Source organism: Giraffa tippelskirchi, chromosome 5, assembly GCF_054371585.1.
Source record: "Giraffa tippelskirchi isolate mGirTip1 chromosome 5, T2T-mGirTip1v1.2.pri, whole genome shotgun sequence".
Lineage (NCBI taxonomy): Eukaryota > Metazoa > Chordata > Mammalia > Artiodactyla > Giraffidae > Giraffa > Giraffa tippelskirchi.
Genome location: NC_137279.1, coordinates 1,255,104 through 1,267,951, shown reverse-complemented (window position 1 = coordinate 1,267,951; position 12,848 = coordinate 1,255,104). Strand labels below are relative to the sequence as shown.

The 12,848-nt window shown below is 51.9% G+C and overlaps 1 protein-coding gene across 3 annotated transcripts; it reads left to right on the top strand.

Annotated features, from left to right (window-relative positions):
• Window positions 1–3,755: 3,755 nt before the first annotated feature.
• CYB5R1 (cytochrome b5 reductase 1) lies at window positions 3,756–12,813 on the top strand. Of its 3 annotated transcripts, XM_081487481.1 has the most exons (10): window positions 3,756–3,826; window positions 4,134–4,283; window positions 4,397–4,469; window positions 4,944–5,050; window positions 5,270–5,399; window positions 6,021–6,104; window positions 6,474–6,638; window positions 7,103–7,188; window positions 7,624–7,723; window positions 8,021–8,816. In XM_081487481.1, the coding sequence occupies exons 1-10, from the start codon at window positions 3,812–3,814 to the stop codon at window positions 8,191–8,193; spliced, it is 1,083 nt and encodes a 360-aa protein (XP_081343607.1). In that variant the 5' UTR covers window positions 3,756–3,811; the 3' UTR covers window positions 8,194–8,816. The 3 variants fall into 3 exon arrangements, with proteins under 3 accessions (XP_081343607.1, XP_081343609.1, XP_081343608.1); XM_081487483.1 differs by lacking the exons at window positions 6,474–6,638; window positions 8,021–8,816 and adding an exon at window positions 12,487–12,813; XM_081487482.1 differs by lacking the exon at window positions 6,474–6,638.
• Window positions 12,814–12,848: the final 35 nt, after the last annotated feature.

Here is a 12,848-nt window from a genome sequence, read left to right as displayed (position 1 = left end):
ATAAACTTTCTCAACAAAATAAAAGAACTAAATATACTGTATGTAACACTTAAAAGCTGCTGCTATGTGTATTCAGTCCAGTTCAGTCGCTCAGTCGTGTCTGACTCTTTGTGACCCCACGGACCGCAGCACACCAGGCTTCCCTGTCCATCACCAACTCCCGGAGCTTGCTCAAACTCATGTCCATTGAGTTGGTGATTACTGGGATGAAAACAATAGATAAAATTCTCAGAGACCAAATAATTAAACAAAAATAGGACTCTCGACAGGTAAACAACGACTTAAGCTGGTTTCGCCCTGAGGGAATTCAGTGTCTGTGATAGTAGGTGGAGTGGGGTGCGAGCAGTGGGCAAAGGACGGGATCGCCCAGGATTTCAAGATACAGGAGACAATCAACTAAGCCACAACACCAAGAACTACACATTTAACACAGAAAACCAGAAACATGCATGAAAACAGCTGGCAGCAGCTCAGCAAGTCCCAAAGAACTGAAGAGACGCTCCAAGGTCCTGGCAACACAATTAGCTTCTAACCCACCTGGTTTCTAAATTAATGACAAAAAGAAAGATTTTTAAACCCATATTTTTAAAATAAACACATGTTTCTAAATAATTCATAAGCTAAAGAAAAATCATTATGGAAGCTAGAATACATTTAGAGCTGAATCATAATGGAATTACTAATAGGAAAACCTGGGTCATGCGGTTAATCCTGTTCCAGAAGGAAATTTACAGTCTTAAGTGAAAATAAGTGAGACTAATAAATAAAATAAACGAGACAAAATTAAAAAGGTAAGCATCCATCATAAGAATTTAGTAAAAATAGAAGAAACAAAAAAAAACAATGAATATATAAGGAAAGATGTCTTCAATATAGGCCAAATTTAACAGCATATGAAGATGCATCATAAAGACAAAGAAAAGGCAAGCTACACAATGGGAGTATTGTTAACATGTAACAGACAAAGAATATCCACCCAGAAATATATAAAGTACTAGTAGAAATTAATGAGAAAAAGACAGGCAACTCCATGGGCCGAAAACCTCAACAAGGAACCCTGCAAATGAGGAAGTGTTTCACAAGGAGGTCCTCTCACTTTTCCTCGAAGAATTGCAAATAAACATCAAAACGTCTGAAGTTAAGAAGTACCGCACATTGGAAAGAATGTAGAACAAGGGTTGGTAAACTGCAGCCAACCCTCTGTGTGTGGACCAAACACAGTCCACGGACTGCTTCACCAATACAGCTGTATCGGGGCTCGGCCATAATCACTTTTCTAGACGCCGCCTAGGACTCCTTTCATGCTGCAAGGTCAGAGTTGAATAGCAGTGACGGATACTCTGTAGTTCACAAAATCTAGAACATTTACTGTCTGGCTCTTTAGACAAACTGTTTGTCAGCCTCCGGTGTAGAGAAGCAAGAATTCTCGTCTCTACTAGTGGAAGGGCAAACCACCACAACTGCTTTAGAAAACTGTCTGCAGAATCCACTGCATCTAACACCGTGCACCTAACGATGGGGCAATTCCATTCCTAGGTACACACTCAACAGAAATCCAAGTGCCTGTGCCCCAGAAGACATGGAGGACAATGTATATAGGAGCATCATTTGTAAAGGCCCCAGATTGGAGGCCACCCAAATGGACATCCATAGTAGAACAGGTAGATATTGATAAATTTGATCTAATCATACAACAGAACACTAATCAGCAACGAAAGTGAATAAACTATGATCACAACAATACAGATAAATCTCACAATCACAATGCAAAAAAGAAGTTAGATACAAAAGAACACATACTGTATGATCCCATTAATACAAATTCCTAAAGGACGGCAAAACCAGCAGTCACCTCCACGTCATTTGAGGCTGATAGCCAAGTCTTACCGACTACGGAAGCTTCTCCCACCACTCATTCTGCTCAAAGGAGAAGCCCAGCAGAGTCACCTAAGAGGAAAATCAATGGGTCACAGAGACAATCAGTGTCCTTCAGAGTCGCTGACAGTATGAGGGCTTTGACAGAGAAACGAGGTCATCTCAGGAGGATGGAGTTAGGGAGCTCTTCTGAGCCTGGAGCTTCACCACCCACTGTCCAGTCTAGTGAAGGCCGTTCTGAGGGGCGGGGTGGCGGGGGATGGGCAGGAATCCGGTGACTTATCTGGTGGAGAGCCTGGAGGTCAGTGCTCATCACCTGAGCTGGTGTCCTTTGGGTCACTTGGGAGTGTCTCTCTGTGTCCAGCTCCAGACTGGAGAGTCTGGCCGCCACCCCTGCCCCCTGCCTCCACCAGAACAGGTCTCTGAGCGCTTTTCTGTGGGGTCTGGAAGGGGTTGAGTATCAGTTCATCTGAGGGGTTCTGGTAATGCTGGATGAGGATCGACTATCTGTTTTTATAAATAAAAGTTCACTAGAAAGCAGTGACTTTCATTCATTTATGTATTATCTATGGCTGCTTTCATGCTACAGCAGCAAAGTAGGAGAGTCGCTACACAGACGGTATGCCACTGAATAGTTACTGTCTGACCAAACAGAAAAAGGGTGCCAACTCAGACCCATACAGAGGAAAGACCATGTGAAGACACGGTGAGAAGGTGGGCATCTACAAGCCAAGGAATCAGGCCTCGGGAGAAATCCAGGGCAAATGCCATTCTGGTTGGGAACTGCGTATTAGAGAGAATGGCCATCCTGGCCAATGTGTGCTCCAGGCTCTCAGCATCTGTGTCTGACTGCTGTCCCAGGCTTCTGCTGCCAGCAGAGCTCAGCTGTCCGAGCATCAGTACTGTCTGCTGAGTCACTGCAGCAGCTGACGCTTGTTGAGAGCTCTGCTCTGTGACAGGGCACACGCTAAGTACATTACACATCTCACTTAGGTCTCACATCAACCTATGAACTAGACAGACAATAGCACACATCCATCTGTAGACAGGAAGCACAGAGAGGCTGAGTAAGTTGTCCAGGTTCTGATTCAGTCCAGTCTACCCCCAAAGCCAGGTCTTCGGTCCTGGAGGCAGGAGAACCAAGATCCAGGTAAGAAGCTTGTGCTCAATCCTGTCCAATTCCTTTGTGGCCCCATGGACTGCAGTCCACCAGGATCCTCTGTCCATGGAATTTTCCAGGCAAAAATACTGGAGTGGGTTGCCATTTCCTCCTCCGGGGCATCCTCCTGGCCCAGGGATGGAACCTGCATCTCCTGCACTGGCAGGCGATTCTTTACCACTGAGCCCCTCGGGAAGCTGGAGAATCTTGACCTGGACCCAAAGTGAGCTCCTGAATGAGCCCGATGGCCTGAGGGCCTGGCCTTGCGAGCAAAACCAGTCAGGCAAGCAGACAACGAAGTTGCCCCCGTCATTCCTGAGGAGACTCGGCCAGGCTGTGGATCCTCCGGTTGAAATTCTGCCCGTTGAGAAACCAAGGTGACTACACAACCGTTAGTTACTGGCAGGCCCTACAGCTCTATTTTGAACCTGTCTCTCGCTGAGCATCCGCACGCTTGAGATTTCCAGCTCCCGCGGGGGGTGTGTCTACGTTTGACAGAACTCTGCCTGTTGGAGCCGGAGCGGTCCAAGGGGCCACGGACCGAAGGTTGGCGAGGAGGGGCTGGAGCGGCAGCCCCTCGGGGTAGGGCTCCGGGTCCGGGGGGAACGGGGTGGGGCGCCGGCTGGCCCCGCCCATTGGCCCCGCCCCAGGCAGCTCCATTCCAGACCCCGCCCCTCGCGCCCCCGCCCACCTGCCCGCCCACGCCGCCCCCTCCCTTCCCGCGGCGCATTGTGGGATCCGGCGGCCGGCTGCGCGGCGGGCCCCGCGGCTCTCGTCATGGGGCTGCAGCCGGTAAGACCCTCGCTCCGTACCCCGCGCCGGGGGACTCCGCCCCCTCAGGGACCCAGCACTCAGGCCCGGACCAGGGGCTGTCGCTGCCGGCCCCGCCCGGCAGGGCTTCACGTCCGCCCCGGATGCCGGGGTCCCGGGGCCGCACGCTCGGGCTGGGGGCCCCACCCAGGCTGCCCCCGGGCCTCGGCTGGCCCCTGGGCTGAAGTCCGGGCTAGCCCTCTCGGGGCGCAGGCTGCCGGGGCCCGCCCCCGCCCGCGCCCTGGGCTCTTCCCCAGCGCGGCGGTCACGCTGCCCCCTCTGCCCGCAGAGCCCGGTCTTGCTGGCCTCCCTGGGCGTGGGGCTGCTGACGCTGCTCGGCGTGGCTTTGGGCGCCTACCTGGTGCGGAAGTCCCGCCGGCCGCCCGTCACGCTCCTGGACCCCAATGAGAAATACCTGCTGCGACTGCTAGACAAGACGGTGAGTTGTGGAGTAGGGGCGGGGCCGGAGCTCCGCTAGACCGTGGCGGGGGTGCCCGGGAGCCTTGGCCGCACCAGACCTGCCTGGTGAGACGCTTGTCATCCGTCCTCCAGACCGTGAACCACAACACCAAGAGGTTCCGCTTTGCCCTGCCCACGGCTCACCACGTTCTGGGGCTGCCTGTGGGTAAGAAGGGTGGCATGGGCTTCTTCCCCTGGTGTCCTGACAGGGTGGCTACCCTCCTGGGGTCTCCTGCACCGCACTCTGTCCCCCTTTCCCCACCAGGCTGCAGGCCCTCCAGGCTGTGAGGTGCTCTGGGCGTGGCTTCGGTGCCCCCAGACGTCTTCAGCACTCAACACTCCCCCCTCCTTCCCGCAGGATTTGAGCAAATACCGCTCCTGAGCAAACTCTGCCCTTCTCCCCGTTGCCCAGACCCTCAGCTCTCCACTAAGGTCCTGGCAGTCGCTGATAAGAGTTTCTGCAGAGGGCAGCTTTTGAGGGGTCCAGCTGGGGCCCCAAAGGGTTGAATCCTCCCTGCCTGGTAGCTCACGGGGACCCCAGTAGGGAGCAAGATGCTTTCTCCTCTCAAACCTCCCAGAGTGTTTTGAAAGGTAGCAGGAGTGCAGCCGGTCCACATGCAGCTCTGCACGTGGTCCCCAGGCAAACATGTCTACCTCTCTGCCCGGATTGATGGCAGCCTGGTCATCAGGCCGTACACTCCCGTCACCAGCGATGAGGACCAGGGCTACGTGGATCTTGTCATCAAGGTAAGAGGGTCGGAAGGGGCCCCCGGAGCCCTTATCCTCCTCTCTCTGAGCTTTGTAGAAACTTCCAAGATGTGTTGGATAGGAGGAGGCGCACGTCCTGTGTGGATGTGAAGACAGAGCCCTGGTGTCATCCCTGCCCAGCTTCAGGAAGGTTCTCTCACCAGGGGACTCAGAAGCCAGGGACATTCAAATAAAGTTCTTTCTGTTCTGTCTTATCAGGTCTATCTGAAGGGTGTGCACCCCAAATTTCCTGAGGGGGGGAAGATGTCTCAGTACCTCGATAGCCTGAAGATTGGGGACGTGGTGGAGTTTCGGGGGCCAAGTGGGCTGCTCACTTACGCCGGAAAAGGTAACGGCCCGCCCCCACAACTCCGGTGCCCGCGGCCCTCTCTGCGGAGTGTGGCTCTGTGCGTGCGGGCACGTGGGTGAGGCCCGCCTGCCCCGTCTGTGAACCCAGCCCCAGTTTTAGACAAAGGCGTCTTCCGCAGCCCCATGTGCCCGAGCTCAGTTCAGCAGCCGTGACAGCCGTGGAGATGACTAACATGGACGCATGCTGCTCCCGCTCTCCCTCAGAGTCACCCTCAGGCCGAGCTGTAGAGAGCCAGAGACAAGGATGATGTTCGCCCTGCCCATGGGGACAGCTGGGTGCATTAGGCAGCCTGGGCGCTGCTCTGTACCACTGGGGAGGTCGATTCACACCTGGCCCCATGCCTGTCGCCCTCACCAGGGAGTGACCCTCTGCGGGAGGCAGCTAATGACTCACTGTGGCTCATCACACGGGACAGACAGTCCTGGCCCCATTGTCCCGCAAGCGTCTCATTGTCAGGGCTGGCCCAGCACCCACGTCCCAGGATCGAATTCCACAGCAGCTGCTGAACTGGCCTGGGCCATGTTTACAACTCTGCATTTGTTTTCTTACTTCGCTGAATTGACTGTGTTCTTTCTCCCATCTCTCCACTCGACTTCTCAGGGAAGTTTAACATCCAGCCCAGCAAAAAGGCTCCACCAGAGGCGCGCGTGGCCAGGAGGCTGGGAATGATCGCCGGAGGCACAGGTGCCTGGCCCCAGGCTGCCCCCTCCCCCCTCCATTGTGACTGCGGCCTTGACGGCTCCTGGGGCCCCTCAGAAGGCTTGGTGATCATGGCCAAACTGGGGGGCCCCCAGCAATGCCTAGAGCTCCCCGGGTGCTGCAAAAGAAAATCATAATCAGGTAGAACCCCCCCAAAAATTTATTTTTAACTGACAGTATGAAAGAAAGACCAGGTGGGCTCTCCCAAGACCTCAAATTGAATGAATTTAATAAATTTTGGGTGAGAGCAGAGAAGAAGCGAGGATAGGACAGTGGGGAAGAAAGAAGACTAGCACTGGACGTTTCCCTGTGTCACACACTGTGCTATATTCTTTATATGTATCTGTGACGTAGGTCTGAGCCTGCCCTTTTTACGGATGACAAAACGGAGGTTCAGAGAGGTTGCATGCTCCCCGCACGGCCGGAGGCAGGGCCAGTGTGCAGCTCCGCCCAGTTCCAGAGCTCAGGCACTTAGCCTGCAAGTCCAGGGCTCCAGGGCCCTCATCGCTGAGTCAGTAGGTGCTTGCAGCCATCTGGGATATTGAGCCCTACCCTCCAAGGGACTTCAGGAGAGTCCTGGATTGGTTCTTTGGAAGGATTTCAACAACATGAGGGCTGCCCACTCCAGCATTCTGTCCTGGAGAATCCCGTGGACTGTAGCCCATGGGGTTGAAGAGAGTCAGACACGACTGAGCAACTTTCACTGTGACTTTTTGTTTCAACAACATGAACTTATGTGAACACTGAGCACCTGACGCCAAGTCACCTACTAGATAGGAAATTTAGTGAGTTTGGGATTAAAGGGCGCATTCGTCCAGAAATGTCGGTGCTGTGAAGTCACGGGAGAAGCACAGAGAATTAGGACATGAAGGAAAGCAGAGTGAAGGGCTGAGTGAGCAGAGTTAAGCTGATCGGGTTGGGCAGCTAACAGGCAGGGACGGGAAGGGCGGCCTCGCATCTCACCGTGGGGCATCTGTGCACAGGGATCACTCCGATGCTGCAGCTGATCCGGGCCGTCCTGAAAGACCCAGAGGATCCTACCCAGTGCTTTCTGCTGTTTGCCAACCAGGTTGCTCCGCTTTTCTCAGTCCTGGGATTTCATTGTTCCTGTGTGGGGAGGGTGGTCCCTATGGGTAGACTGGCCCATCCTCTGCCCAGGGCCCTGCTGTGGGTAGAGGGTCCTCCCCACAGGAAGCAGGACAGAACACTGAGCCAGGCCCCTTCCCTGGCCCCTGAGGAAAGAGAAAGAGAAAACATTTACGGAGTGTAGAGACTTGCTCCTTGAGTTGCCTGTTACACAGTCCATCTTCTTTCCTTTTACTGTGTCAATAAAGGCTGCTTCCCTCTCCTTCCCCTCATCCTAACTCCCTCACGGCCTTGCCTATACCCTTGAACTTCTGCTTTCTTTTTCTTTCCTAGTTGGAAAATTGTTACAGCAGAGAACTTTTTATGTTTTGGAATCTGAGAAGGTTCCTAAAGACTTTGCTTCTCCTCTTCATTTCAGACTGAAAAGGACATAATCTTAAGAGAGGACTTGGAGGAGCTGCAGGCCCGACACCCCAACCGCTTTAAGCTCTGGTTCACCCTGGATCACCCCCCGGAAGGTACCGTCCCCATTGCTGGACGTCCCAGATCGGGATCCCCCCTTCCGTGGGTTCTGGTCTCAGTGAAACCCCCTGACGCTGCCAGCCTCCGTGTGCACGGACACGGTGCTCCCCTGGACCCTTCCCTGTGGTTCCTGGTGACCGGGGGTGGCAGGGCTGGCTGGCCCGCTGACCATCAGGTACTGCTGCACCTGGAGGCCTTCCCGGGAGCTGAGCCGGAGCACCCTCCCCCTGCCCACACTGCCCCCCCGCGGCCAGCGCGGCTCTGGAAGGTGGCGCTCTCCTCTCCCTGTGCAGGTTGGGCCTACAGCAAGGGCTTCGTCTCCGCGGACATGATCCGGGAGCACCTGCCCGCTCCTGGGGAGGACGTGCTGCTGCTGCTCTGCGGGCCACCCCCGATGGTGCAGCTGGCCTGCCACCCCAACCTGGACAAACTGGGCTACTCGCTAAAGATGCGCTTCACCTACTGAGCTTCCCCGCACTCCCCTGGCCCTGTGGCTGGCCCTTGCCCCCAGTCAGCACCCAAAGGCCATAAGCCGTAGACGCCCTTCCCAACAGTATCAGCCTATTTGCCTTACTCAGAGCTAAGGTCTGGATGGTCCCTGCAGGAACAACATCCCTATAGCCATGGAAGAGGCCAAGGCCGAGTCTACCCCTGGAAGGCCCCCAGTTTCCCTGTGATGACATGCAGGTCAGGCTCCTGGAGCAGACTCTTCCATGAGTCAGAAGGAAGCTTGCACACTTGTTCCAGACTGGCTTGTTCCTTGATGGCATCACAGTCGTCCTTGTGTTTGTGTGAAAGAACAACCTGTTCAATGGGTTTCATTTAATATTTGGTGCTTAACCCATAGCAGACTGTGTATGGGGGTGGTGGGTGCAGACTTACAGACTTTATCTTTCAGAGACAACAGGAATAGAGGAAATGGTCTCCTCGGGCCTCAGAGAAAGGGATCTGAACTGTGTTTGGTGTCTTTCTCGCTCTGGACCTGCCGAGGCTGGAGGGAGGGGGTGCCCCCCGGTCTGAGACTGCTGCTGCGGCAGAAACCTCTGGCTTGTGCAAATAAACGGGGCTCAGGCCCTGGGGTTCACCTAAGAGGCCGTTGTGTCTGGGATCCTTGTTTCCAAGGCTTTTCATGCTGAGAATGTGAGGAGGAAGGGTTTCTCAGCGTAGAATTTCCTTCAGGTCCTTCCACTGAACCTCAGTGTGGCTGTGCCCTAGCTGAAATATGAGCTGTCCCCAACGTCCACACTCCTCTCAGCAGCTGTCTCAGCAAAGCCAGAAGTGCGGGTCTCCCTGGAGAAGCCTCAGGAGGATGAAGGAGAATATAAGTGAGAGGGAAGCTTCTGGAGCCCAGGTGCCCTCACGGTGTCCCTGGTTTAGCCACTCCTGCTCTCCTTCCTTCTCTTGGCCCTTCACTGCGTTTATCCTTCAGGGTACTTGGCAAATAAGTCAAAGTATTGTTTTTCTGTTTGGAAGAGAAGCCTTGGTCCTTTAAAAAGTAACCTGACCTCACCAGCCCTGGCCAGACTGGTCGGTGCCTGGACAGACTTCCCTGGGCCCATCTGTCCTGACCGCCCTTTTCCTGTTCCAGCAGCTGGGCCCAGTCCACTCCCTCTCAGCATCACAGCAGGGTCCCTCCCTCTGCAGATCCTCTGTTAGTCACACTGGCACAGAACAATGTGTCAGGACAGGAGGAAGGTTGGCATTGTTTTTCTGCATGGAACTGTGTATGACTTCTCCTGGGGCCCCAGAAAGAACGGCTGTGGGCCCCCCAGGGCAGAGCCAGTGCTGAACTGCTTCTGGTGCCCCTTCAGATGTGTCTTGATCAGCTGGCATGTGTCTGTGCTGGGCCCTGTGAGCACTTGGACACCTAACCACCAAAGAGGAAAATCTTGCTTAGGATTGTTGGGCTCAGAGAGTGAAGCACCCCAGGGAAGAGAACTCCCCACACAGAAGCTCATTCCTTGTCTTCCATGGGTTTCTGCCTCATCCACTCAATATACGAACATTAACGACTTCCATGTACCAAGCACTGTGCTAGGTCCTGAGGATTCACTGTTCTTAGACCCCAAACAACTCACAGTCTAGAGTAAGACAGTGATAAATAACTACAACATGGTGAACACTATGTAAGAGATACAAGGTGCAGATGGTAACGGTTTGGAAAAGATCTGAGAGGAAGAGAAGAACGTTTTTTAGTTAACAGCCATGCTAAATGTTAAATGTTAAGTTCAGTCGCTCAGTTGTGTCCGACTCTGCGACCCCATGGACTACAGCACACCAGGCCTCCCTGTCCATCACCAACTCCCAGCGTTTACTCAAACTCATGTCCATCGAGGCGGTGATGCCATCCAACCATCTCATCCTCTGTCCTCCCCTTCTCCTGCTTCAGTCTTCCCCAGCATCAGGGTCTTTTCAAATGAGTCAGTTCTTCCCATCAGGTGGCCAAAGTATTATAGAGTTTCAGCTTCAGCATCAGTCCTTCCATTGAATATTCAGGACCAATTTCCTTTAGGATGGACTGGTTTGATCTTGCAGTCCAAGGGACTCTCAAGAGGCTTCTCCAACACCAAAGTTCAAAAGTATCAATTCTTTGGTGCTCAGCTTTCTTCACAGTCCAGCTCTCACATCCATACATGACTAATGGAAAAACCATAGCCTTGACTAGATAGACCTTTGTTGGCAGAGTAATGTCTCTGCTTTTTAATATGCTGTCTAGGTTGGTCATAACTTTTCTTCCAAAGAGCAAGTGTCTTTTAATTTCAAGGCTGCAGTCACCATCTGCAGTGATTTTGGAGCCCCCCAAAATAAAGTCTCTCACTGTTTCCCCATCTATTTGTCATGAAGTGATGGAACCAGATGCCATGATCTTAGTTTTCTGAATGTTGAGTTTTAAGTCAACTTTTTCACTCACCTCTTTCACTTTCATCAAGAGGCTCTTTAGTTATTCGCTTTCTGCCACAGCTTGGTGTTATCTGCATATCTGAGGTTATTGATATTTCTCCCGGCAATTTTGATTCTAGCTTGTGCTTCATCCAATCCAGTGTTTCTCATGATGTACTCTCTGCGTATAAGTTAAATAAGCAGGGTGACGGTATACAGCCTTGACGTACTCCTTTCCCGACTTGGAAGGAGTCTGTTGTTTCATGTCCAGTTCTAACTTGCTTCTTGACCTGCATGCAGAGTTCTCAGGAGGAAGGTCAGGTGGACAGGTATTCCTATCTCTTGAAGAATTTTCCACAGTTAGCTGTGATCCGCACAGTCAAAGGCTTTGGCGTAGTCAATAAAGCAGAAGTAGATGTTTTTCTGGAATTCTCTTGCTTTTTCGATGATCCAATGGACGTTGGCAATTTGATTTCTGGTTCCTCTGCCTTTTCTAAATCCAGCCTGAACATCTGGAAGTTCATGGTTCACATACTGCTGAAGCCTGGCTTGGAGAATTTTGAGCATTACTCTGCGAGCGAGTGAGATGAGTGCAATTGTGTGGTAGTTTGAGCATTCTTTGGCATTGCCTTTTTTTGGGATTGAAATGAAAACTGACCTTCTCCAGTCCTGTGGCCACTGCTGAGTTTTCCAAATTTGCTGGCATATGGAGTGTAGAACTTTCACAGCATCACCTTTGAGGATTTGAAATAGCTCAACTGGAATTCCATCACCTCTACCAGCTTCGTAGTGATGCTTCCTAAGGCCCACCTGACTTCACATTCCAGGATGTCTGGCTCTAGGTGAGTGATCACACCATAGTGATTATCTGGGTCTTGAAGATCTTTTTTGTATAGTTTTTCTGTGTATTCTTGCCACCTCTTCTTAATATCTTCTGCTTCTGTTAGGTCCATACCATTTCTGTCCTTCATTGTGCCCATCCTTGCATGAAATGTTCCCTTGGTATCTCTAATCTCTAGTCTTTCCCATTCTATTGTTTTCCTCTGTTTCTTTGCAGTGATCACTGAGGAAGGCTTTCTAATCTCTCCTTGCTATTCTTTGGAACTCTGCATTCAAATGGGTATATCTTTCCTTTTCTCCTTTGCCTTTCGCTTCTCTTCTTTTCTCAGCTATTTGTAAGGCCTCCTCAGACAACCATTTTGCCTTTTTGTGTTTCTTTTTCTTGGGGATGGCCTTGATCACTGTCTTCCTGTACAGTGTCACGAACCTCTGTTCATAGTTCTTCAGGCACTTTATCAGATCTAATCCCTTGAATCTATTTGTCACTTCCACTGTATAATCATAAGGGATTTGATGATGATCATGGTGTAATTGAATCCTTATGATAATCCTGAGTCTGGGATTCAGGATATGTAGGAAGTCACACAGCTGGTCAGTGGCTGGCAGAGCCTGAGTATGAACCTAGGATTGTCTTGGTCCAAAGCCAAAACCAGAACTGGGCATTGTAAGTTGCTTGGATCTTCTGGCAGAGAATGACAGAGTGGGTGATGCGACTTAAAGATTGGCGTGTACAAAGGCCTGAAGGACGGAAGAGAAGTTCATGTTGGAGAACTCAGCAAGTTCATTGAGGCCCAAATGCCAGAGGGCAAGTGGAGGCAGGTGAGGCCTGAAAGCAGGTGAGAGCCTTTAATGCCAAGCTGAGAGCAAACTCCTGTGGACAGCACCCATTTCTGAGGGTTTTATACAGCGGGCCGCATATGATAGCTAAGATTTGCGAAGCATTTATGATTTGCCAAGAATCAAGCCAAAAACTTGCATAAATTATTTCAATCCTGACAAAGAGCCCATAAAGCACCACTGTTTTATTCCTATTTTTCAGACGAGGTACTTATCATGGAGGGTTCAGAGACGTGCTCAAGGTCAGAGGCTAGCTAGTGATGGAAGCCTGCGTCTATGTGACTTCAGAACCTACAGTTTTAACCAGCACCAGGAGAATTATTCCCACTGCCCTGAAGCATCCGTTCAGTTCAGTTCAGTCACTCAGTCGTGTCCGACTCTTTGCGACCCCATGGACTGCAGCACGCCAGGCTTTCCTGTCCATCACCAACTCCTGGAGCTTCCTCAGACTCACGTCCATTGAGTCGGCTCTTCTCATTGGAAAAGACCCTGAAGCATCAGGATTATAATAAACCACCCTCTCTCTGCATCTGAATAGACTGGTCACTTACCAGCCTTGTGACA